General features: G+C 49.2%; 1 protein-coding gene across 9 annotated transcripts in view; it reads left to right on the top strand.

Moving 5' to 3' along the window:
- Window positions 1–27,546, top strand: part of DCTN1 (dynactin subunit 1) — a 669,529-nt gene that overhangs the window by 457,308 nt on the left and 184,675 nt on the right. For all 9 annotated transcript variants that reach the window (XM_078674588.1, XM_078674584.1, XM_078674585.1 and 6 more), the window contains 6 exons: window positions 394–553; window positions 7,532–7,636; window positions 10,330–10,521; window positions 11,651–11,767; window positions 13,648–13,800; window positions 20,479–20,639. In XM_078674588.1, the coding sequence (XP_078530714.1) occupies window positions 394–553; window positions 7,532–7,636; window positions 10,330–10,521; window positions 11,651–11,767; window positions 13,648–13,800; window positions 20,479–20,639 (888 nt within the window). The remainder of the gene's footprint in view (window positions 1–393; window positions 554–7,531; window positions 7,637–10,329; window positions 10,522–11,650; window positions 11,768–13,647; window positions 13,801–20,478; window positions 20,640–27,546) is intronic.

Here is a 27,546-nt window from a genome sequence, read left to right as displayed (position 1 = left end):
ACTTTTTAATGTACATCACAGTTGACACATTCTAGGAGTTTTATTATGGTACATGGAGGGTTCTCTGTTTACCGAGAAGGTGTAATATATGAAGTAGTAAAAAAAAAAATGACTTGCCAGAGTAAGTGCGTGCTCTAAGATTTCTGGCTCACAGACTCCGAACCGATTGGTTAACGTGAACACTCTTTGGGCACAGTGAAGACATTTTCCGTAAACATAAGTGTGCATAGTCACATGGAAGAGGCAGGCATGTTTTCCCCTTGTCTTGCAGCTTCTGACGTTACTTTATCACACTTCCGGCTTGGTGCAAACACACATTAGTAGGATAAAGTGGTGGACATTGATCAAAAAATAAAAATTATTTTTCTTTTTATGAAAATATTTTTCATGCAGGATGCGCGATCTTTCTGCCTCTGAGAAGCAGGAGCATATAAGGGTTCAAAAGCATTTGGAGAAGAAAAATGTAGAGCTCGAAACACTGCGCCAACAAAGAGAGAAACTGCTCGAGGAAGTAAAGCAGGCAGAAAAAACCATAGATGAGCTGAAGGAACAGGTGAGAACTCATACTTTGCTGGAGGGAAAAGCAAGATCTGTTGTGGTTAAAACGGAAGTTGATGCCATGTGATACTGACACGGCTGCCCAGCATGTGATTTTCAGAACAACTGCTTCTGATATATTTGAGTTCTAATAATAAAGTATGATGGTCCCTGTTCCTGCTGAAATACAAAGTTTTATGCAACTTTTTGAATGAGAAACAGATAGTGCTGCATAAGTAGAAAGACCCAATATTTAATGTTTGAGGCATGTGGGCTGCTAAATTCATATCTATTGCATAGATCGCCGCCTAGTGTTTGGTCCGGATGATTGCACATTGTTGTCCTGGAAGAGTCTTCGAAGTATCACGAGATAGGTGGCTCCTCCCCTGGACTACAGTGCGCATGGGCATCGACTCCATCCCCAGATTGTTTTTTTCCGCCATTGGGTTCGGATGTGATTTCGACGTCTCCTGTTCGGAATCGATAAAACAATTTCTTTAAGGCCACAAGGCCTTCTTTACTTCGTCGGTATTGTTCGCGTTCGGTCTCGTGTGTACTCCAACTCTTCGAGTCGGATATCTGAGGAGTCGGGTGACTCTTCGGTCATCGAGGCCCTGTCGACGCAGCAAGACCCGGACGACGCTACGATGGAACGAAGCCCGTTCAAGTACTGTCCCGTGTGCGGTTCGAAATACCCACACATCGACGTGCATCCTGTATGCAACAAGTGCCTGTCGCCGGACCACAACGAGGCCAACTGTATGGCCTGTTCCAAATTCAGGTTGAAGAAGATGCTCAAGATTCGGCGCGTGGCGCGCCTCGAGGCCCAGCGATCGGCACCAGCGCCTGTCGACATCTTTACAGACCCCGACGCAGACGAGCAAGAGCTTCACCTGCAGATCTCACCTTCATCGGCGGAGGTCGAGGCCGACTACGGGGAACCCATCGAGGACCTGTACGAAAACGACGAGGAGGTAGGGGACGACGAGGAAGTTTATGGGGCCGCGGAAGATAGCTCGGAGGAAGAGCTATGCCCCGTGCGTACAATTACTAAGGCTCAGGTCACGGGATCGCCACTCTGCCTTACCCACGACCCTACTCCTCGATCCTCGGCCCCGCCTCCTGGCCCGGCTACGGACACGACTACGGAGCCTTCATCACACAAATCGAAACCGAAACCATCGGAATCGAAAACTACAAAGATGGCCGACACACCATCGACACCGAAAACGTCTGGGACTGCATCGGCACTGTCGTCTTCGGAGGCATCGAAGCCGAAAAAGGCTGTCGAACAGGCTAAGGTACCGAAAGGGGCCAAGGAGACCAGCTCGAAGAAGGTCGTCGAGCCAGTGTCATCTAAGGTGGTCGAGTCGAAGTCGAAAAAGACTGTCGAGACACCTTCAGCGAAAACTGCCGCACCAACAGGCACGCGGACAGTCGCAACGACGTCAACAAAGGGCGCCGAGCCGAAGTCTGGAGCCCCGACGCCGAAAGACAAATCCGCTGCTCCGAAGTCAGCGACATCGACGACTAAGGCCGGGACGGGGGACCGGAGCACAGCTGTCGAAGGTGCATCCGCCACCCAAAGACACATCGTCAGCGCATGGATCTTCCCCTGTGGGTGGACAGAGATCGTCGGTCGGCTCGACGAAGCCATCCGCTTCGTTTACAAAGCAAGTCACGGACTCCCTGAAACGAATAAAGGACAAGGCGTCGGAGCAGAAAACACACTCGGTGCCGAAGCAGAGTGTTCCACTGACCAAGACTTCGATGCCGATCCTCTACACTCTACCGCCGAAGGTGGCGCCGAAGGTGGCGCCGAAGGCTTTTGCACCTCGTACGGTGACCAAGGAATCAGTGGCTCAGCTAACGGGAGGTTTTGGTCGACCACCCTTGCCTGACGAACATTCGGAGCAGTTTATCGACACCAACACGGGTAGATTAACGCTCTACAAAAGGAAAATTACAGCACAGCCTGTAGAATCCTATGTCATACCTCTAAAAAAGAAAAGGCCTGCACCAGACACGCCAGACCTTGTTGAACCCATCCCTCAGGGGCCTGGGAGGAGTCCTACACCTTCACCCACTGGATCCAATGGGGATGAGGGTGACCAAGATGAGCAGTATAACTTCCCTGAATATACTGACCCTGATGAGCAGCAAGACTCATGGATACACTCTGGTGATCAGGGGGACCATCAGCTGGTCAGTGACCCCCATCTGTATGGTGTTAAAACTTCTCCAACTGAAGACTCTGCGGCATTTAATGCCCTAATTGAAAGGGCAGCTTCAAACCACAAAGTAGAGATGCATGCCGACCCAGTGGAAGTTGACTTTTTATTTGATACTTTTTCGGCATCAGAAAAAACGGTGGAGACACTTCCAATGCTTAAGGGGGTTCTCAAGCATGCCACTGACATTTTTAAGGAACCCACCAGAGCCAGAGTGGTGAACCCACGTATTGAAAAAAAATACAGGCCGGCACCTGGTGACCCTACTTATATTCGGGGACAGTTGCCTCTAGACTCTTTAGTGGTCTCCAATGCCTGCAAGAGGGCGAATTCACAGACGACGGGTGAAGCTCCTCCCCCGGACAAAGAGTCTAAAGTGCTGGAGGCAGGGGGCAAAAGGGTGGCTGCACAGGCAGCCAACATATGGCGCATTTCTAACACTCAAGCCCTCTTAGCCAGGTATGATAGGGCGCACTGACACCTTAGAGCAGCTCTTACAACACCTTCCAGACCAGTTTAAAGAAGGAGCTGAGATGCTGATGCAAGAGGGCAAGCTCATTTCTAACGCTGCGATTAAATGTGCGCTAGATGTTGCAGATACAGCAGCAAGAGCAATAAACACCAGTGTTATGTTAAGGCGTCAGGCATAGCTCCGCATCTCAGGGTTCAAACCTGAGATACAAACGACTATCCTCAACCAGCCCGTGAATCCCGACAGACTGTTTGGCCCAGAGGTTGATACCACCCTCGAAAAGATAAAAAAAAGATACTGAAACGGCTAAGTCCATGGGGGCGCTTCAGTCTCAGCAATACAGAGGGAACACTTTTCGTCGCTCAGGTGCACGGGGTGTTGCCAGAGGACACTTGGCACAGCAGTCGCATTTCAACAAGGGAGGCGCCCAGGCCTCGTACCCAAAACAGAATAGAGGTGGTTACAGAGGAAACAGCGCAAAGGGCAGAGGCAGAGGCAACAATAATTCCCGTTCCACTGCTGCCAACAAACAGTGACTCCCTGTCACTGCCCCCCGACCATCCAACACCTGTCGGGGGGAGACTCCAGCAGTTCCTGCCAGTCTGGAAATCCATCACCACAGACAGGTGGGTCAGGAAACTTATCCAATTCGGCTACTGTTTAGAGGTAACATCCACTCCACCCACCATACCCCCAAGACAACGTCCTATGTCAGCAGAGCACTTGCACTTATTGCAGCAAGAAGTCCTGGTGATGCTGCAAAAAGGCGCAATAGAGCTCGTGCCGGTGGAGGAAGAGGGCACAGGGGTTTATTCCCTGTACTTCTTAATCCCAAAAAAGGACGGCTCGCTCAGGCCCATTCTAGACCTACGCCCCCTCAACCTGTACATACTCTCAGAACACTTTCACATGTTAACACTACAGCAGGTTCTTCCATTGCTAAACCAGGGAGACTTCCTCGCAACCTTGGACCTCAAGGATGCTTATTTTCACATACCACTCCACCCGTCCCACAGAAAGTACCTCAGGTTCACCATACAAAACAGGCATTACCAGTTCAAGGTCCTGCCCTTCGGGGTCACCACTGCCCCCAGAGTGTTCACCAAGTGTCTGGCGACCGTGGCGGTGCACCTCAGGAGACAAAACATACATGTCTATCCTTACCTAGACGACTGGCTCGTTCAAGCAAAGTCGAAACAGCAGTGCGCCACGGACATGTCCCACACAATTCACCTCCTTCACAGTCTGGGGTTTTCGTTAAACTATCCAAAGTCGCACCTCCAGCCAGCCCATGTGCGGCAGTATCTGGGCGCGACAATCAATACTCTGACAGCTACGGCTCAGCCGAACCAGGTGAGGATCGACAACATCCAGTCGCTCATCCGGAGGTTCAGACCGCAAAACTCACTCCCAGCGAGAGTGTTCATGCAGTTGATAGGCATGATGGCCTCCTGCATCTTCATTGTCCCGCACGCACGGTTGCATATGCGTCCGCTCCAAGAATGCTTGGCGCATCAGTGGACTCAGGCTCAGGGACAGTTAAAAGACCTAGTGTTGGTCACCGGTCGGGCGTGCAACTCTCTGCATTGGTGGAATCCACACAACCTTTGCAAGGGCCGACCATTCCAGGAGCCTGTGCCACAGATTATCCTAACAACGGACGCATCTCTCCAGGGGTGGGGGGCTCATGTGCTCCACTACACTGTGCAGGGACTATGGACGACGCAGCAAAAGAAGATGCACATCAACTATCTGGAATTGATGGCAATCTTCATGGCACTCAAATCCTTCAAGATACATCTGTGCAACAAAGTCGTGTTAATCCGGACGGACAACATGACGGCGATGTATTACATCCAGAAGCAGGGAGGTACGCACTCTCCACAGCTGTCTCACCTGGCTCAGAGCATGTGGAAGTGGGCCATTCAGAGGAACATCTTCCTCATGGCGGAACACCTCCCGGGCACGGACAATCAGATGGCAGATCTGCTCAGCAGGTACAGCCATCAGATGCACGAGTGGGAGATACATCCATCAGTACTCCACCCGTACTTTTAACAGTGGGGTCATCCAGAGATAGACCTGTTTGCCACAAGGGAAAACGCAAAATGCCAACACTTTGCCGCCAGGTTCCCTCACCCACAGTCGCAGGGGAATGCGATATGGATGAACTGGTCAGGCAGATTTGCGTACGCTTTTCCCCCAGCACCTCTGATACCGCTGGTGGCAAGAAAGCTAAAGCAACACTCGATGACACTCATCCTAGTTGCTCCAGCGTGGGCACGCCAACCATGGTACACCACGTTTCTAGAACTCTCCGTGGTACCGCATCAAAGGCTGCACCTCACACCCAGGCTCTTGACGCAGAACCATGGCGACATTCAGCACCCAGATCCGCGACAGCTCAATCTGGCGATCTGGCTCCTGAGGTCTTAGAGTTTGGCTACCTCAACCTGCCTCCTGAATGCATGGACATCATCAGGGAGGCACGGAAGCCCACTACAAGAGCTTGCTATGCGGCAAAATGTAAGCGGTTTGTCATTTATTGTACAGCACACGACATTGACCCGCTAGATGCATCCATTCCTAACATCATCTGCTATTTGTTACATCTTTACAAATGCAATCTAGCGTATGCTTCCATTCGGATACACTTATCCGCCATAGCGGCTTATCTTCAAAACAGGCAGCATCTCTCTGTTTTCAGGGTGCCTGCAATTAAAGCTTTTCTAGAAGGGCTGAAGCGGGTCATTCCTCCCAGGACCCCACCCGCTCCAGTATGGAATCTCAACGTGGTCCTCACTAGGCTGATGGGCCCACCCTTTGAGCCTCTACATTCATGTGAGATTCAGTTCTTGACATGGAAAGTGGCTTTCCTCATTGCTATCACGTCTCTAAGGCGTGTAAGTGAGCTACAAGCGCTCACAATACAAGAGCCATTTATACAAGTGCATTCAAACAGGGTAGTGCTCCGCACTAACCCTAAGTTCCTTCCGAAGGTGGTGTCACAGTTTCATGTCAATCAAACCATTGAACTGCCCGCATTCTTTCCAAACCCAGAAACAGTAGCAGAAAGAATGCTCCACACGCTAGACGTTAAAAGGGCATTGATGTACTATATTGACAGAACACAACCCTTTAGGAAGACACAGCAACTCTTCGTTGCCTTCTCCGCACAGCACAAAGGCAACGCTATTTCCAAAGCTGGAATAGCCAGGTGGATCGTTAAATGCATCCAGATTTGTTATCAAAAAGCTAAACGCACTTTAACGGTCCCCCCCCAGGGCGCACTCCACACGCAAACTGGGGGCCTCCATGGCATTCCTAGGTAACATTCCTTTAGAGGACATTTGTAGAGCAGCCACGTGGGCTACACCACATACATTTACCAAACATTACTGTGTAGATGTGCACTCCAATCAGCAGGCAGCTGTAGGACAGGCTGTTCTCAAAACTCTTTTTCAGACTTCTGCAGCTGGCACGGGCGGCCGCCGTTCATGAGGGGACTGCTATGTATTCTATGCAATAGATATGAATTTAGCAGCCCACATGCCTCGAACTGAATATGCTACTTACCAGTATGCATCTGTTCTTGGCATGTAGGGCTGCTAACATTCATATCGCCCGCCCTCCTCCCCGGCGCCTGTAGCAGCTGCAGACTACTTCATGCATTTCATCACTAGCATGGACATCATTTACACTATCACACTCCATCTTTGCCACAATGGCTAAAAACAATCTGGGGATGGAGTCGATGCCCATGCGCACTGTAGTCCAGGGGAGGAGCCACCTATCTCGTGATACTTCGAAGACTCTTCCAGGACAACAATGTGCAATCATCCGGACCCAACACTAGGCGGCGATCTATGCAATAGATATGAATGTTAGCAGCCCTACATGCTAAGAACAGATGCATACTGGTAAGTAGCATATTCAATATGTTTTACCCTCCCTGTGTAGTTCTGTTTTCAGAAGTTCATTTGAGGGTGTTAAATTACCTGTCTGGTGAAGTCCTCCTAGGCACAGTTCAGTAGGTCTTAGTTTGCATGAAAGTTTTCATGCGAGGCTCTTAGCAATTAATCTGTGTAGAATCCTAGGTTTGATGACCTTCGAGTTAAGGAAGCTTAATTTGAAGCTCATAGGGTATTATATTATGGATTGAGGTTGTTTTCTGCCAAACCTACATTGTCAGCGCTTTGTGATTTTAGTGAGCTTTGAGTAGTCTGGTTAGTTGGATAGAACTCTGATCATCCAGATCCAAGATAATAGTTATGTTGTGCTTTGAATTCAGGTGGATGCTGCTCTGGGGGCAGAAGAAATGGTGGAGATGTTGACTGAGAGAAATCTGGACTTGGAAGAAAAAGTACGAGGACTCCGTGAGACTGTCAACGACCTGGTTAGTCACTTATTTACCTAGACTATTACAAAACCTTGAATCCATTTTTATATGCTGATTTCTCCTTATTGTTTCTTGACCATAGGTACAATTCAAATGTCTAATAAACCTGCCCACAACAGTACAAGCTCTATGCTCCACCATGTATCGCTGCACCACTGCTTAGCCATACTCTACTTCATGTCTGCCTGAATTGAAATCCCTCCTGTTGGAAATTATACAAGATGCGCGTTTTCCCTTTTTGTTTCTCAAAATGCAGCTTTCATGCTTTGGAGCATTGTCATGTTTTTCCCTGTTATTTCAGAGTAAACAACATCGTTCCCCCTTCCTTCTGTTCAGGAGCAGGAATCTATAGTATTGATTATATTCCATATTTTACACCTGGCTCCCTATCATACATTTATCATAAGGGCTTTGAGTCTTAATTTCAGAAGGTCCCAAAATACCAGCCGCAAAATTAGCTCCTGATGAGTTATTTGGAGCATACTTTATTCGCTGGTTGTTTCCAGTCCAAGAAGAGGAACACTCAGTCGGATGCCTCTTCTCTTTCCAAGCCTTTACCTTTCAGTTTACTGTAGTATATATAGCAACGAACGATAACATGTTTGTGCTCTTCCCTCTCTACTTCTGCCTGATTTTAGGATTTCTTCAGCAACCACTGTCTCGTCTTGATTGTTCCCATGTGACTTAAAACAACACTAAGCAGTGAATCGCCCTGTGGAACTTCCATACTCAGCAGTATATAATGCATAATACTAGTGTCCAGCCTGATTCTAACAGATCTTAATTTTTGCAGACCGTGACTATGAGACGCAAGAAGATGCAATAAGGTTTTTTTTACTTTAGAGTTATGACATTTTAGTCAAGTGAGGAAGCCCTGTTTGGAACTTTGGTCATCTGGTTCCCAAAGTGCCAAATATGCTTCTAAATCTGATATTTTTACCTTTTCAGGGGTCTGATAACCTTGTATAGGGGTAACGTTTGTCTGGACCCCCTTTAAGGAAACTGGAAAAATACTCTTTTGACTACACTGACATCGCGGATATCCCCCAAATTGGTTTACCACCCCAACTTCCCCACTTCCTCTTTCCAGGGCGGAGCTAGTTATTTGCAGCTTCTCCAGCTGAATCATTTATTAATTCATATGCTCGGATTATTCCCCGGCAGCCTGCTGGGAAGCCTCTGGAGTCAGTTAGCCTGGCAGTATCGCCCCACAGCTATTGACATTGAAAACAAGTGGAAAAAGTAAATTTGTTAGAAGAGATATATCTGAGCTTCTCAGTGAAGTTGAGTAAACAGGTTTTAAAAAGGTGTGGAAAGAGTTTGAGAGAACAAAGCCAAAAACATGATGATCTCAGTGTTTCTGGTTCCTATCTCTGAGAGAGAGAAAACAAACTGCAGCAACATAGAGAGCATGATGAGATATTGGAGGATTGGGAGTCCTTAAAACTAGTCAGTTTTTCTGCTTAAGGGGGCTGCAGCCTGTATGGTTTCATTGCCCTAAATGTTCCCCTTTTGCTTTAAAAAAGGGTTAGGAAAGAGGTTTTTCCTTTTCACCTAGTTCTCGAGGTGATTTTTGTGCATCTTATGTGCTTTTGGTTTTTATAATAAATGGACAATATAGTCTTTTTCCAATCAGCTTCTACATTTATTTATACCAGATAAGACGATATGGCATTTCTCAGAAAATGTCATTGCTCAGAACAGAAAATACTAAATAAATTTTCTTTGGAAAAGGTGCTCCGGGATATTTCACTGCATATGATGTCAATGGAGGTTCCATTGAAGGAAAACTAGGATTAGAGGTAGACAGCCTTACCCGTCAGATATTGGTAGCAGCAAAGGGGTCAACAAAAGAGCTTCTAGCACACTATTTAAAGCCGACAAAGTGCAAGTGTACATAAAGATCAAAAACCTTCAGACACCACTTCACAGTAAAACATAAAGTACACATTGTCTAAAACACTAAAAAATAATTGTAATTTGGAGGAATTGACAGAGCAATTACAACATGATGGCATACTAGTCGTTGTGTACATTGCAGCAGGTCTATAGCGCTGCAGTGGCTCATTGGGAATGATGTGCACTGTATAACACAAAACAAAATAGGCTTGTCTGTGTATTCTGCGCTTTATTTTGTTAAATTCATGGTAATGGAACTGGTGCCTGCTGGTTGCCTTTTTTAGCTCCAAGATTCACTGTTCCTGACTCTGTATGCAATTCAAAAGACAGTTTTAGTACCGTACACATGACAATAGTTACTATTGGAAGTGATCTAATATTCAGCTAGAAAAAATGATTCCATTACCAACAAGCTTTTGTTCATATTGACAAACGAAAACCGCAAGAAATATTGGACAGCAAACAGAATGAAGTATTCAGATACCAATATTTGTACGCTTGGTAGGACAGAGGATTTTGCTTTTTTTACTGAAATGTTGAGGCTTTCACATTTTGTGCTGTACATAAAAAAAACTCCAGTCCTTCCCTGAAAAGTTTGTAATTCTTATACCATGCACCGTGATTGCACACTGTTACTGGCTACCAGCATTCTTTTATGAGTTTCAAAAATTTCCAACATCCCTCACCCAACACTATAGTTTGTAGACCTCTGGGTTTGCTTGTGCATTCACTTTGATAGACCATTACAGGCTGCATTTTAAACATTGTCCAATCTGTCCTCTGGTTGCTAGGAAGCAATTAACGAGATGAACGATGAACTTCAGGAGAATGCACGCGAAACTGAGCTGGAACTGCGGGAACAGTTGGACATGGCGAGTGCCAGAGTACGCGAAGCAGAGAAACGTGTGGAAGCCGCGCAAGAGACTGTGGCAGACTATCAGCATACAATAAAGAAATATCGAGACCTGACTTCACATCTCCAGGTAAACGTGCATGGCCTGGATGTTTGAACCTTATAACAGACTTGTATTTTGCAAAGTTCATTATAGGGGCCTGATTTGCCCTTATTTGCTGAAACATTGCTTTATGGTCATCATATGTTGTAAAGTATATGTGAGATCTTCAGCCCTGAATGTTCACAGTATTGTATAATCGGACGCAATATTAGTTGCATGAGCGTGTAATGGTAATTTGCATTGACAACCTATGTGCCATATATATTTGGTTTCGTTCCTTTAACTGAAAATCGTTGGTACTAACATTTAAAGAATAGTCTAGGGTACACAGGAGACAATCTGATGTCACATCTCTTGATTTAAAAAAAGACAATGATATACAACCAATCACAAAAGGGTCATTACTGGACAGCTGACAGATTACATGGCTCACATAATTGATCAGTGTCCTTGGATAGACAGATCACAATGTGATCCTTGTAATCCACTGTTTAAAGATGTGCATATGAGATCTGCGTGAACAATGTCAGCGCACTGAATCTATTTGGTTTTAGTGGGTGCTAGTTCTCAGCATCCTACTCAATTTTGTTTGGTTTTCCTGAATAAAAAAATGCATTTACTGAAGTTGTTTATATGAAGAACCACAGTCTACAATTGAATAAAGGTAGGCGATTGAGGGAAGTGAAGGTTAGTGAAAAGTCTTTGGTTTAGTTGTTTAATTGAACTACACATTAGTTTTGTGGCTCTAACTAGTTTCAAAGTAGATAGATATAGCAGTAAGAGGGGCAGTCCTGGCCACAATCTCATTAAATACTCATTGCAGTGTCCCCATTTGTTTGTAAATGGTTATGCGCAGACCTAAGGCGGAATATGGTGTCCTCAGCAAGTGACCTGCCCTTGGTTTGTGGTAATTGACCTTTATTTGAATAGACAACTCGCCACACATCAATTTATACAAGGTTCATCTTCAGATTAAGAAGCAATATCATGTTCCAGTAACCTTACACAGGAAGGGAGCTACATTAACCAGAGTGCAATACAAAGAACCTTAAACTCTTGTGTAAATGAATTGGCACATTTGCAGGTCATGCTGGCAGGTTGCTGAGTACACCATCAAGTACATTTCTCACTTATGGTAACTATATTTTTAATACAGGATGTAAACCGAGAGCTGATGAGTCAACAAGAAGCTTCTGTGGAGAAAGAACAGCAGCCACCACCCGAGTTATTTGATTTCAAGATCAAATTTGCTGAAACTAAGGCCCATGCTAAGGTATATTTATTTATATTTCATCCCCTAATGCTCCTTGCTTGTGAAATGTGGCCTTAAAATAATCTCCTCCTTGGTCAAATGTTTACTTTCTTGATTTAAGAGTTCACGGTCTGTGTCGCATCCACTTTCTCTTTGTGCTCATCTTGAACTAGTACAGTGTTTGGCATATATCCTCTATCTCTACCTTGGGTTTGTGGTCGCAATTACTGTGCACCTTAGCGATTCTATTTTTTTGTACCTCTTTATTTTTTTCACTGATCAAATAATGTTGCTAATTTCCATCTGGACATGAATTGTCAATTGACATGTTCATGTGACCTTGACCCAAAAGTGCCCAAATGTTTGGTTCTAAATTATTGTTAAAGAAACAACATTGAACCCGCTGTTCTCACCCTAACCATCTCCCAATAGCTGGATATCTTAGTAGTTCAAGCTCTCTGACTAGGTTGTTGTTTGTACAGTTTTACCACTTCATACTGCAAAATACCTACCAATGAAGATTCAGACATGAGTACAACATAACTGCTTTGGGTTAACACTTGGTAAGTAAGGTCTCCCTTCCCCCGGGTGTATTCTCACCCCATAAACCTCGTTCTGTACAGTATCCTACTCCATCACCTCGCACATGCACTGGGATCAGGAACTCCTCCCTCAAGTGGTCCATAACTTTTTTCCCAACAGGGCAAGCTTTAAAGCTGAAGTTGGTTATGTCATCATATCCTGCAGAGGCTACCTGTGGTGTACCTCAAGGCCCTGCATTGCCCCTGCTAGAATGTGGCCCCCCTTGGGTTTGCGAATGAAACTTGACCTCCCAACAGTTTCTGCGTTTTGAGTGTATTCTTTCTTGAAAGTGTTTGGTGTCCTAACTCCAGTAAATTGGGAGGGGCAAGGAGCCAGGTGAACAGCCCTAAAGGAATATGTCAAAATAATGGCTGATGAAGATGACCTCCACTCCTTTACCCTTACATTCTTTGTTGACCCCATTACCATTATATTGATCAAGTGCAGTAAAGGTCTGAGCTCTTAACCTTCAATGATCTAAGCATGAATTAGTAAGAATATAGCTATTCCATTGGGAGAAATTGTCCCACAGGGCACTGTCTCTAGTTTAGCCAATGACAAACTTTCAAAGTTTATACAATGATGCTCATGAATTCTTGTTCATCAAAGGTTTATTGATAAGTTCATTGAATCTCGCCTTTGAAAAATTCAACAGCGTTCCTCGATTAGATGATCATTTTAGGGCAGTTCAAGCACTTGATCCCTTAAACTTGAATTTATTAGCAGGCATGCATCTATTAATAGATTACAGCCATATTCTCATTAAGACACTGACGCGTTTCAGATCTAAATTCGTCCTTTGTCCGGGGGATATTCGCTAGGAAAACAGATACACACATTATATCAATTGTTTAATAAGCGAAATAATATGTACAGCTAACTGGCCGTCGTGTTGTTTTAAACAGGATTTAGCACAGTAACTAATCCTCACTTACTGTTCTAAAGTAACAGTCCCTAAAGACTCAATTATTGAAGCAACCTGGGCCATGCTGGAGTCCTTTTACAGTGACCATCAAGAACAGCTGATCACTAACCCACACCTCAACCCAGTTTTTACTTCCTCTTTTAGGTCAATGGCTCATTTTAAAATCTTTGCTTTTGCTTATTACATTTTTAGACATTCGTGCAGAAATCGCTGCATGCTCTTGCTGACAACAGGTGCAAACAAAATGTGTTTAAAGTTTCTTGAAAACCTCTTAATTATTTTTAGAATTTTTAAAAATTAAAGTGAAGCATGCAAAGACTGAAGGGTCAGTCTACTTGATTAAACCTTTCATACACATAACATTTCTCTCAATATAACATGCTTTGTGTCTCAGGCCATCGAAATGGAGCTGCGGAAAATGGAAGTGCTGCAGGCTAACAGACATGTCTCCCTGCTTACCTCGTTCATGCCTGACAGTTTCCTCCGTCATGGGGGAGACCACGACTGTGTTCTTGTGCTCCTGCTTATTCCACGACTAATATGCAAGGTGAGTGTAAATTGTAGCTGGCATGTAGCGTAAACGGTAGATAAATCAAAAGCAATGCTTATCAATTTAAAGTTATGGAAGCCTTTTCTATCTCTCTGGCTCTTGCTTGGAAATGGGATGCCTAACCAGCACATCCCGGAAGAATTTCATGACCTCTTTCTAGTGGATGACTTGTGCTTTCCTAATATCCTTCTCGCTATTGCAACCACATTTATGACACTGATCTTTAAGTAGTTGTTTGTGATGAATGGTGAACTGTGTTGCTGTAGATATGCATGCATGGCAGAATCCTTACATTTAGGGTTGGGCCTACGTCCTTTCCTAGCCTACAACTTTTTCAATCGGGTCATATTGAGACCTGCCCTGAGATGAGCTTCAAAACAGACCTGAATGTCGAGTTCTGATTTGTGTGAGGCCTTACTCACTTCGAAGTCTGTGAGGTGGCAGAAATCAGGCAGCAGAATTTTTTTATTTATCCATCTAAAGAAAACCTCTCAGGGTGGTCAGCCTCGTAGGGCCAGCCCCAAACACCTCTCCTACTCGAGAAGAATGGGCTCACAATGAGGAACAGGTATCGGAGGAGCTATAATCCTCTGCTATCCCTAGGAAGGCTACAGACAAGACATGTAATCAATCTATCTAAACCTGCTACCCCTGGGCACCACATCCACACACACCATAACCTCCTCGGCCTCACACACACCAGCACCTCCTCGGCCTCACACACACCAGCACCTCCTCGGCCTCAAACACACCAGCACCACCTCGGCCTCACACACATCAGCACCTCCTCGGCCTCACACACACCAGCACCTCCTCGGCCTCACACACACCAGCACCTCCTCGGCCTCACACACACCAGCACCTCCTCGGCCTCGCACACACCAGCACCTCCTCGGCCTCACACACATCAGCACCTCCTCGGCCTCACACACACCAGCACCTCCTCGGCCTCACACACACCAGCACCTCCTCGGCCTCACACACACCAGCACCTCCTCGGCCTCACACACACCAGCACCTCCTCGGCCTCACACACACCAGCACCTCCTCAGCCTCACACAGAAACCAGCACCTCCTCGGCCTCACACAGAAACCAGCACCTCCTCGGCCTCACACAGAAACCAGCACCTCCTCGGCCTCACACACACCAGCACCTCCTCGTCCTCACACAGAAACCAGCACCTCCTCGGCCTCACACACACCAGCACCTCCTCGGCCTCACACACACCAGCACCTCCTCGGCCTCACACACACCAGCACCTCCTCGGCCTCACACACACACCAGCACCTCCTCGGCCTCACACACACACCAGCACCTCCTCGGCCTCACACACACACACCAGCACCTCCTCGGCCTCACACACACACCAGCACCTCCTCGGCCTCACACACACCAGCACCTCCTCGGCCTCACACACACCAGCACCTCCTCGGCCTCACACACACCAGCACCTCCTCGGCCTCACACACAAACCAGCACCTCCTCGGCCTCACACACACCAGCACCTCCTCGGCCTCACACACACCAGCACCTCCTCGGCCTCACACACACCAGCACCTCCTCGGCCTCACACACACCAGCACCTCCTCAGCCTCACACAGAAACCAGCACCTCCTCGGCCTCACTCAGAAACCAGCACCTCCTCGGCCTCACACAGAAACCAGCACCTCCTCGGCCTCACACACACCAGCACCTCCTCGGCCTCACACAGAAACCAGCACCTCCTCGGCCTCACACAGAAACCAGCACCTCCTCGGCCTCACACACACCATCACCTCCTCGGCCTCGCACACACCAGCACCTCCTCGGCCTCTCACACACCAGCACCTCCTCGGCCTCTCACACACCAGCACCTCCTCGTCCTCACACACACCAGCACCTCCTCGGCCTCACACACACCAGCACCTCCTCGGCCTCACACACACCAGCACCTCCTCGGCCTCACACACACCAGCACCTCCTCGGCCTCACACACAAACCAGCACCTCCTCGGCCTCACACACACCAGCACCTCCTCGGCCTCACACACACCAGCACCTCCTCGGCCTCACACACACCAGCACCTCCTCGGCCTCACACACACCAGCACCTCCTCGGCCTCACACACACCAGCACCTCCTCGGCCTCACACAGAAACCAGCACCTCCTCGGCCTCACACAGAAACCAGCACCTCCTCGGCCTCACACACACCAGCACCTCCTCGGCCTCACACAGAAACCAGCACCTCCTCGGCCTCACACAGAAACCAGCACCTCCTCGGCCTCACACACACCATCACCTCCTCGGCCTCGCACACACCAGCACCTCCTCGGCCTCTCACACACCAGCACCTCCTCGGCCTCTCACACACCAGCACCTCCTCGTCCTCACACACACCAGCACCTCCTCGGCCTCACACAGAAACCAGCACCTCCTCGGCCTCACACACACCATCACCTCCTCGGCCTCGCACACACCAGCACCTCCTCGGCCTCTCACACACCAGCACCTCCTCGGCCTCTCACACACCAGCACCTCCTCGTCCTCACACACACCAGCACCTCCTCGTCCTCACACACACCAGCACCTCCTCGGCCTCACACATAAACCAGCACCTCCTCGGCCTCACACACACCAGCACCTCCTCGGCCTCACACACACCAGCACCTCCTCGGCCTCACACACACCAGCACCTCCTCGGCCTCGCACACACCAGCACCTCCTCGTCCTCACACACACACCAGCACCTCCTCGGCCTCACACACACACACCAGCACCTCCTCGGCCTCACACACACACCAGCACCTCCTCGGCCTCACACACACACACCAGCACCTCCTCGTCCTCACACACACCAGCACCTCCTCGGCCTCACACATAAACCAGCACCTCCTCGGCCTCACACACCAGCACCTCCTCGGCCTCACACACACCAGCACCTCCTCGGCCTCACAAACACCAGCACCTCCTCGGCCACACACAGAAACCAGCACCTCCTCGGCCTCACACACACCAGCACCTCCTCGTCCTCACACACACCAGCACCTCCTCGTCCTCACACACACCAGCACCTCCTTGTCCTCACACACACCAGCACCTCCTCGGCCTCGCACACACCAGCACCTCCTCGGCCTCTCACACACCAGCACCTCCTCGGCCTCACACACACCAGCACCTCCTCGGCCTCACACACACCAGCACCTCCTCGGCCTCACACACACCAGCACCTCCTCGGCCTCGCACACACCAGCACCTCCTCAGCCTCGCACACACCATCACCTCCTCGGCCTCTCACACACCATCACCTCCTCGGCCTCTCACACACCAGCACCTCCTCGGCCTCTCACACACCCCAGCACCTCCTCGGCCTCACACACACACCAGCACCTCCTCGGCCTCACACACACACCAGCACCTCCTCGGCCTCACACACACACCAGCACCTCCTCGGCCTCACACACACCAGCACCTCCTCGGCCTCACACAGAAACCAGCACCTCCTCGGCCTCACACAGAAACCAGCACCTCCTCGGCCTCACACACACCAGCACCTCCTCGGCCTCACACACACCAGCACCTCCTCGGCCTCACACACACCAGCACCTCCTCGGCCTCACACACAAACCAGCACCTCCTCGGCCTCACACACAAACCAGCACCTCCTCGGCCTCACACACACCAGCACCTCCTCGGCCTCACACACACCAGCACCTCCTCGGCCTCACACACACCAGCACCTCCTCGGCCTCACACACACCAGCACCTCCTCGGCCTCACACACACCAGCACCTCCTCGGCCTCACACACACCAGCACCTCCTCGGCCTCACACACACCAGCACCTCCTCGGCCTCACACAGACACCAGCACCTCCTCGGCCTCACACACACCAGCACCTCCTCGGCCTCACACACACCAGCACCTCCTCGGCCTCACACACACCAGCACCTCCTCGGCCTCACACACACCAGCACCTCCTCGGCCTCACACACACCAGCACCTCCTCGGCCTCACACACACCAGCACCTCCTCGGCCTCACACACACCAGCACCTCCTCGGCCTCACACACACCAGCACCTCCTCGGCCTCACACACACCAGCACCTCCTCGGCCTCACACACACCAGCACCTCCTCGGCCTCACACAGAAACCAGCACCTCCTCGGCCTCACACAGAAACCAGCACCTCCTCGGCCTCACACACACACCAGCACCTCCTCGGCCTCACACACACACCAGCACCTCCTCGGCCTCACACACACCAGCACCTCCTCGGCCTCACACAGAAACCAGCACCTCCTCGGCCTCACACACACCAGCACCTCCTCGGCCTCACACACACCAGCACCTCCTCGGCCTCACACACACCAGCACCTCCTCGGCCTCACACACACCAGCACCTCCTCGGCCTCACACACACCAGCACCTCCTCGGCCTCACACACACCAGCACCTCCTCGGCCTCACACACACCAGCACCTCCTCGGCCTCACACAGACACCAGCACCTCCTCGGCCTCACACACACCAGCACCTCCTCGGCCTCACACACACCAGCACCTCCTCGGCCTCACACACACCAGCACCTCCTCGGCCTCACACACACCAGCACCTCCTCGGCCTCACACACACCAGCACCTCCTCGGCCTCACACACACCAGCACCTCCTCGGCCTCACACACACCAGCACCTCCTCGGCCTCACACACACCAGCACCTCCTCGGCCTCACACACACCAGCACCTCCTCGGCCTCACACACACCAGCACCTCCTCGGCCTCACACACACCAGCACCTCCTCGGCCTCACACAGAAACCAGCACCTCCTCGGCCTCACACAGAAACCAGCACCTCCTCGGCCTCACACACACACCAGCACCTCCTCGGCCTCACACACACACCAGCACCTCCTCAGCTTCATACACCAGAACCTCCTCAGTCAAAAACATTCTCTTCCCACTTTGACCATATTGACTCCGGTCAATGGCACTCTAACAAGCCTTTTGGGGCCATCATGCCCATGTCACACCCAGGGCTAGGGTGACCCACCTGGAGCCATGCCCTCTGAAGGCCTCCCTCCGTGTGACACCATTGCCTATCAAAGTCACATATAGAGGGTGCTGCAACACAACTAATTTAAGCTTCAGGTCTTTGAGGAGGAAAGCGATTTTTCTCATTGAGAAGACGAGATCTGTCTGATACCTGCCCATGCTGAAAAGTATGATGAAGTGCAGCACAGACCATTTCAATAACCCAGTTAAGGTCGGAGCTGTCACCCTGCAGAATGAAATAGATGGTGGTCCCAGCGGGCCAGGTTTAAATTGGGGGCCTTGTCCGGCCTGACTCTGCTGCTGCCGGAAAGAGCTTTCCTTCAGGTGGCAGACAATGCTCCTAAAGTTAGAGAGCAAGACAATTGATGTGGCTCAGAGAGAGGATTGACAGTTTGGCTGGACTGCTTTGCGAATACGAACCTTCTGCTTTCTGTGTTCCTGACTCTTTTCTATATGTTGAGGATACGAGTTGGGGTGTAGGTGTCTTCATCTTCTGTTCCTAGTTATCTCTCACCTCCACTCTAGTATGTTTCTGGCTGTGGCCTAGACTGGGCTTTGCAAGGGTGTGCTGTTGATACATTTCAAAGCCTGAACCTCCGGTGTATGAATGGTTCTGGTTGCACCAGGATTGCTGTACACTTGTGTACCAAAATGCACAGCTAGAAAGTAAATGGATCACATTATTTTTATTGCTGATGCAGCTCCTCTTGCATGTGTTGGTGGTTAGTTTCATGGATTGGCTTGAAATGCTGCTGGCCCTGTATGTCTATTTGTATTTCTTTAAGTCTGTATTTCATGTAAGAGTGGCCCGAATGCAAACAGTAGTAATATTGATTAATGTCAGGCTACCCGGTGCATGCTTTAACTCGGGTGTTACTTTTGAAAATGTTATGCTGTGCTCCGTTGCACATATTGTTTATCTAACGATAAGTATGGAAACCAACACATTTCACGTTTTTAGGCTCGTCTGACATGGCAACCAACCTTCCTTTTCAGCTGCCAAGAGCTCTATTGTAGTTAGACTATGGGATAGCAGAATGCCGAAGAATAATCGACAGAAAAAACAGTACGATGCAAACCTCTGTGGGCACACGTTAAAGTGAAATGTTTTTGTCAGGACTGACTTTATTGGTTAGCTCTTTGAAGTAATTTGTCCAGTGGAGAGATACTAAATTGGTGCAAGTCTGAGTTATGTGCTGTGTAAAGACGAAGTTCGATCATCTAAACGTGAAGGTGGATTTGAGAGAGAACGCAAGGGGGCTCAGGAATTCCGAGAATTTCTGGATGTTAGCAGATTGCAAATGCCTTCACTATGTGAAGCAAGAAAAATATTAGTTTGATGTGGAAGGTGCAAGATAAATTTACTTGTAAAAAGGCTAACACATGTCTACAGATGTCTGTTAATGTTGCTGGAGACATTAACATTATGTTTTAGTAACCTGTCACTGAGGCAAAAGCAGGTAATATAATAACGAGCCATGAATAAATCAGCTGCCTCTGTCTCTTCATATGCAGTGAATCACATGATTTTGTTCTGATTCGCAAACATTCTCCACAAGGGTTTTCCATGATCTTAAGGGTTTGCTGAACAATTTGCCCAAACGCCAGTATACATTTGCATTATTCCTATGTGTTTATTTGTCACAGGCTGAACTGATCAGCCAGCAAGCACAAGAGAAGTTTGATCTCAATGAGAGCTGCGCAGATCGAACTGGCCTACGAGGAGCGGTAGGAGAGCAGTTGAGCTTTGCTGCTGGGCTGGTGTACTCTCTTAGCCTCCTGCAAGCTACACTTCACAAATATGAACAGTAAGTGTTTCACATGCCCTGCATATGATCTTACACATGTGACTATATCTGAAATACAAAGTACTATTTAATTGTGTGTGTGTGTATATATGTGTTTCTGTGTGACTATATAAATATACATATGTGTGTGTGTGTGTGTGTGTGTGTATAATTGGTGCAGGGCTAAACGGGCCCAGGACCCGTATAGCTGTGCAATCCAGTACTCGTGCTGCCACGCAGGAAATAGCCCGCACTGCAGGAAATTCAAATAGTAAATTTATTCGGCTGACGCGTTTCGACCTGCCTGGTCTTTGTCTACGCCATGGTTTTGCAGCACAAATCTTTTCAAGATCCACATGATGTTCATTATCCTGCCATCTAATGGTTTGGTCTGGAATGTTGTCTTTTGAGTCTTTTTTTTTTTCCCCTCTGTGATGTCCTCCATGTGGAACCTTTTGGCTGTATGTTCTACTTGAAGACATCAGACTTATGTCTCAGAAGCCCTTGTGTGCATGGTCGCCATCTGAGATTCTTTTTTTCATCCAATGGGTCTAGAATCATGCACAAGCACTCCAGATCGAGAAGCAGAAATACACATTTCTCATTGAGAGAAATGAAGAACAAGCTCAGAATGAATGATAAAATAATTAACAACCAACAAACGTAGCGAGAAAATGCCGAAAACACCTGAGTGTTTTCTGAGGTGACTAAGTGGGTCTGAGAGTGTAAAGACTGCATGAGTCACACCCCTTTACCCTTCTGCTTCATGGGTCATCACAGATTCTCCCAGAAGGACAGTCACAAGGTATGCATCCTCTATCTGCTGAGAGACTATTGTTCAGGTGACTGTGAAGCCTGCTTGGAGTTTCAACCAAGACTGTAATATCAAGGGCGAAACAAAGGTGGACTCCTAACTTGAGAAGCTGAGTGGCAAGGAAAACCCGAAGGGAACCGAACTGGCGCAGGCGAATCTACCAACATCATGGAGGCAGTTATTGCCTAAAAGGAGAATACGCTGATAAGACCTATCAATGAAGGATAAATGTGGAAGGTAACCACATCACATCCGGTGCAGAGCAGAGACCATCCGAGTCAAAACACTCCAAAACCATACTGCTTCCAAGTGGTTTGACAGTCGAGGGAAAAAGAAAATAAAAAGAGCCTCACATGCCCAAAGACATGGCCATCACTGACTAAAAACCCTCAATTCCAGTCTCAACATCAAAAGATGATCCAGGACGTTGGAGGGAGATGGGGCTCCGACTATTGGAGTAACAACAAGAGGCTATCATTATTGAATAGAAAATTCCCGACATTGAAAGAAAAAAAGGATTGATGCCGGAATGGAGGCTCTGCTGTTACAAAAGATGAAGTTTGATGACTTTTTAGTGCGATACACGATCCCTACTCTACCTCTTCGAGACAGGGACCAGCCACAGACAGAGCCAGAGGTAGGTCAGGCAGAGATGCCAGAAAAGGAAGCCTACATGCAAGTAGATAAGAAAGAGGAGGGGCCAGAATGAAAGTGAGTTTTTCTTCGCTGAAAGGCACAATGGATGTAGGATAGCAGGATGTTGAAGCAGGCTTCCTGGAGGAAGGGATTGACATATACCCGTCAAGGCCATCACCATACGACATCCCTGCATACGTCGCGGTCATCAAGAGGGAGGCAGGCATATATGGAATGAGATTCGAAAAGTATCAGATAGAATCCTGCTCCTACTGGAAGCACTCATGCCCTCAGAAAGGAATAACCAGAATCATCCAATGCTACTGAGCATCCTTGAATAAGAGATAAATGAGTTCAGGGAGCCAGACGCCACTAAATTCATGACCCCATGGTTGAAAAGAAGTATAGGCAATCCTTCCAGGACCCACCAGCTTACATCAGGGGTATTGTCAAGGCAGATTTCATTATTGGCACTACAGCTCGGAAAAGTGTAAACACACCCGCAACCATGCGACCACCACCAAGCAGAGCAAGTGGTTGGAGATGTTGGAGATGGTGGTAGGGAGATATCTGGCTCCACAACCTCACTGAATTAAACTGCAAGCTATCTATCTCCAACTCTTTCAAATCTCTGGGGTTTACTCTTGACAAAAACCTAAACAAGAAAGAACATATTCATACCTCAGCTAACATTGCCTTCTACAGATTGAAACACCTTTAAGTCAAGCCCTTCATCCCTATCGAAGACCTAAAGACTGTGGTGCAATCCTTAGTCCTATCCAAGCTGAACTACATTAACACAATGGTTCAAGGCATGTGGGCTGCTGAATTCATATCTATAGCATAGATCGCAGCCTAGTGTTGGGTCCGGATGATTGCACATTGTTGTCCTGGAAGAGTCTTCGAAGTATCACGATATAGGTGGCTCCTCCCCTGGACTACAGTGCGCATCGACTCCATCCCCAGATTGTTTTTTTCCGCCATTGGATTCGGATGCATATTTGATCACTCAAGTTCGGAATCAATAGAAACTTTCTTTTTGGCCCAAAGGCCTTTTCCTATATCGTCGGTATTGTCTTCAGATCGGTGCCCAGTTCTGTTCCAGCTCAGTTCCCGAGTCGAACATCCAGAGGAGTCGCGTGACTCTTCAGTGCTCGAGGCCCGGTCGACGCTACAGGCCTTCTTCAACAAACCATCATGGAACGGAGCCAGTTCAAAAGGTGCCCCGTGTGCAACTCGAAGTATCCCCACATCGACGTCCAACCGGTGTGCAACAAGTGCCTGTCGCCGGATCACGATGAAGCCAACTGTATGGCTTGTTCTCGTTTCCGCTCCAAGAAGACGATTCGACTTCGGCGCGTGGCGCGCCAGGAGGCCCAGCAGACGGCACCTGACCCGGTCAACATTTTCGATACCGAGGGAGAAGAGGCAGACGAGCAGGAAGATCGAGAGCCGATTTCCAATCCAGCGGTGGAGATCGACTCCAACTACGACGCAGACGTAGAAATGCTCGATGCAGAAGACCTCGTCGACGAGGTAGGAGACGACGATGGGGCCTATGGGGCCAGGGAAGATAGCTCAAGCGAGGAGCTATGCCCCGTTCAGACATTATCTACGGCTCAGGTTGAGGGATCGCCACATGGCCTTACCCAAGATCTTGCACCAAGTTCCACAGTCTCGCCTCCGGGCCCGGCTACGGACACTTCTAAGGAGCCGCCATTGGTCAAATCGAAACCAAAAGAGAAAGCTTCGGTTTCTACAAAAGCGAAAGTGCTAGAGGCGCCGTCGAAACCGAAAGCGCGTGTCGCCACGTCTTCAGACCTGTCGGTGCAGACAAAGACAAAAAAGGTTGTCGAACCGGTGAAGTCGCTCAAGGGCGTCGAGCCGAAGACTGGGACACCGAAAGCACTTGTCAAGGTCGTCGACCCGAAGACTTCGGCGCCGAGGGCCGTCGACACAGACAGAGGACTCGGAGCTGCAAAAGTTGTCGATCCTGCGCGTCGGCCGGACAAGGCCAAAAGTGCTACGCCCCTCGAGTCCGCACATGGTGGTGGCTCAAAGGCACCTGTCGAGTCGACGCAGCCGTCCGCCTCCTTCACGAAGCAGGTGTCGGAATCATTGAAACGCATTAGGGACAGAGCTTCCGCTGTCGATCCGAAGGATACTTCCACGCCGAAGCCTGCCGCCAAACCGCAAAAGTCGACGGCGCCTATCCAGTTTATGCTGCCGCCGAAAGTGGCGCGGAAAGCGTTCGCGCCAAAGAAGGTTGTCGAGGCGTCCATGAAGGTGTCCACGGGGCCGAAGCCTAGCCCTGCAGTTGTGGGCACAACGCATCGATGACCCCTGCTGGAGGAGCAGTCGGAACAATTCATCGACGCCGACACCGGTAAACTTTCCATTTACAAACGAAAGATCACACCGGCACAGCCTATGGAGTCCTACACAATTCCTTTAAAGAAGAAGGATTCCACAGATTCACCCGTTCTTGTTGAACTAATAACTCCACGTGGCCAGGACACTGCTCCAATCTCGCCCACTTACTCAGATGTGGAGGCTGGGGAGGGTGACTATGATGAGTAAAACTACCATGCTGACACTGATCCTGAAGATCAACATGACACATGGGCAGATGCTGCGGACCCAGGGGATCCACAAACTGCCCCAGACACTCAAGTGTATAATGTCAAAACGTCACCTACTGAGGACTCAGCGGCATTTAATGCGCTTATCGAGAGGGCAGCCAAGTATCATGACGTCCAGCTCCATGCTGACCCTATTGAGGTGGATTTTCTGTTTGACACCTTTTCCACCTCTGAAAAGACCGTAAAGACTCTGCCAATGCTTAAGGGTGTCTTAAAACATGCTGCAGACATTTTTAAAGAACCCACACGTGCCAGGGTTATAAACCCCAGGATTGAAAAAAGTACAAGCCGGCGCCTGGGGACCCTACCTACATCAAGGGCCAGTTGCCGTTGGACTCTCTAGTTGTTTCTAATGCCCGGAAGAGGGCAAACTCACAAACTACTGGTGATGCTCCTCCCCCTGACAAGGAATCTAAAGTGCTAGAAGCATCAGGGAAGAGGGTGGCGGCTCAAGCGGCCAATATTTGGCGCATTTCAAACACTCAGGCACTCTTGGCCAGATATGACAGGGCACATTACGATACACTAGAAACCCTGTTACAACACTTGCCAGATGAATATAAAGAAGCATCAGAGATGCTCATTCAAGAAGGGAAACTCATCTCAAATGCTTCTATTAAGTGTGCACTGGACGTAGCAGACACCGCGGCCAGGGCCATTAACACCAGTGTAACGTTATGGCGGCAGGCCTGGCTCAGGATATCCGGGTTCAAGCCGGAGATACAAACCACCATCCTCAACCAGCCTGTAAACCCTGATCACTTATTTGGACCTGAGGTGGACACCACCCTGGAAAAAATAAAAAAGGACACAGACTGTAAAGTCTATGGGGGCTCTCCAGTCCCAGCAGTTCAGGGGTGGTTCTTTTCGTCGCTCAGGCAATAGAGGTGTTTCCAGAGGCCAGCTGTCCCAGCAAACACAGTACAATAAAAGTGGCGCGCAAACCACGTACAACAAACAGAGTAGAGGTGGCTATCGTGGAAACAGCGCAAAAGGCAGAGGTCGTGGAAACAGCTCCCGATCCTCCGCCACCAACAAACAGTGACGCCTTGTCACTGCCCCCCGACCATACAACACCAGTCGGGGGGAGACTGCAGCAGTTCCTGCCAGTCTGGAAATCCATCACCACAGACAGGTGGGTCAGAAAGCTTATCCAGTACGGTTATTGTCTGGAGTTAACATCCACTCCACCCAACATACCCCCAAGACACCGTCCTATGTCCACAGAGCATTTGCACTTATTGCAGCAGGAGGTACTCGTCATGCTGCAAAAAGGGGCAATCGAGCTCGTGCTGGTGGAAGAAAGAGGCACAGGAGTGTACTCCCTGTACTTCTTTGTCCCGAAAAAGGGCGGGTCCCTCAGACCCATACTGGACCTCAGACCCCTAAACCAGTACATTCTATCAGAACACTTTCATATGCTAACACTGCAGCAGGTTCTTCCGTTGCTCAATCAGGGAGATTTCCTCGCCACATTAGATCTAAAGGATGCATATTTTCACATTCCGCTTCATCCGTCACACAGAAAATACCTCAGATTCACCATTCAGAATCAGCATTACCAATTCAAAGTCCTCCTTTTCGGAGTGACAACAGCGCCCAGGGTGTTCACAAAGTGCCTGGCGACAGTGGCTGCACACCTCAGGAGACAAAACGTTCACGTCTACCCTTATCTGGACGACTGGCTTGTCCAAGCAAAGTCGGCCCAGCAGTGCGCCGCCAACATGTCCCACACCATTCACCTTCACGATCTGGGATTCTCACTGAATTACCCAAAGTCACACCTTCAGCCCGCCCACGTACGGCAGTATCTGGGCGCGACAATAAACACTCTGGCAGCCAAAGCACAGCCAAATTCAGTGAGGATCAACAGCATTCAATTGCTGATACAGAAATTCAGACCGCAACACTCGCTTCCGGCACGAGTGTTCATGCAGTTGATAGGCATGATGGCCTCCTGCATCTTCATAGTCCCGCATGCGAGACTACATATGCGTCCGCTTCAGGAGTGCTTAGCACATCAGTGGACTCAGGCTCACGGACAGTTGAGAGACTTAGTGTTGGTAACCGGTCGTGCATACAACTCTCTGCATTGGTGGAATCCACACAACCTTTGCATGGGACGACCGTTCCAGGAGCCTGTGCCACAGATCATCCTAACGAAGGACGCACCTCTCCAGGGTTGGGGAGCTCATGTACTCCACTACACGGTGCAGAGACTATGGACAACGCAGCAAAAGATGCACATCAACCTCCTAGAGCTGATGGCAATCTTCATGGCAATGAAGGCATTCAAGGTACATCTGTGCAACAAGGTCGTGTTGATCCGGACGGACAACATGACGGCCATGTACTACATTCAGAAGCAGGGTGGTACACACACTCCACAGTTGTCTCATCTGGCTCAGAGCATGTGGAAGTGGGCCATTCAAAGAAACATCTTCCTCATGGCGGAACACCTTCCTGGCAAGGACAATCAGATGGCGGACCTGCTCAGCAGGCACAGCCACCAAATGCACGATTGGGAGATACATCCATCAGTACTCCACCCGTACTTCCAGCAGTGGGGTCATCCAGAGATAGACCTGTTCGCCACAAGGGAAAACGCCAAATGCCAAAGCTTTGCCGCCAGGTTCCCGCACCCACAGTAGCAGGGCAATGCGATATGGATGAACTGGTCAGGCAAATTTGCGTACGCTTTTCCCCCAGCACCTCTAATACCGCTGGTGGCACGCAAGCTGAAGCAACACTCGATGACGCTGATCCTGGTTGCTCCAACGTGGGCACGCCAACCATGGTACACCACGTTTCTAGAACTTTCCGTGGTACCGCATCA

This window comes from Lissotriton helveticus, chromosome 2_1 (genome assembly GCF_964261635.1).
Source record: "Lissotriton helveticus chromosome 2_1, aLisHel1.1, whole genome shotgun sequence".
In the NCBI taxonomy this organism is placed as follows: domain Eukaryota; kingdom Metazoa; phylum Chordata; class Amphibia; order Caudata; family Salamandridae; genus Lissotriton; species Lissotriton helveticus.
This window is presented reverse-complemented; position numbering and strand designations above follow the sequence as displayed.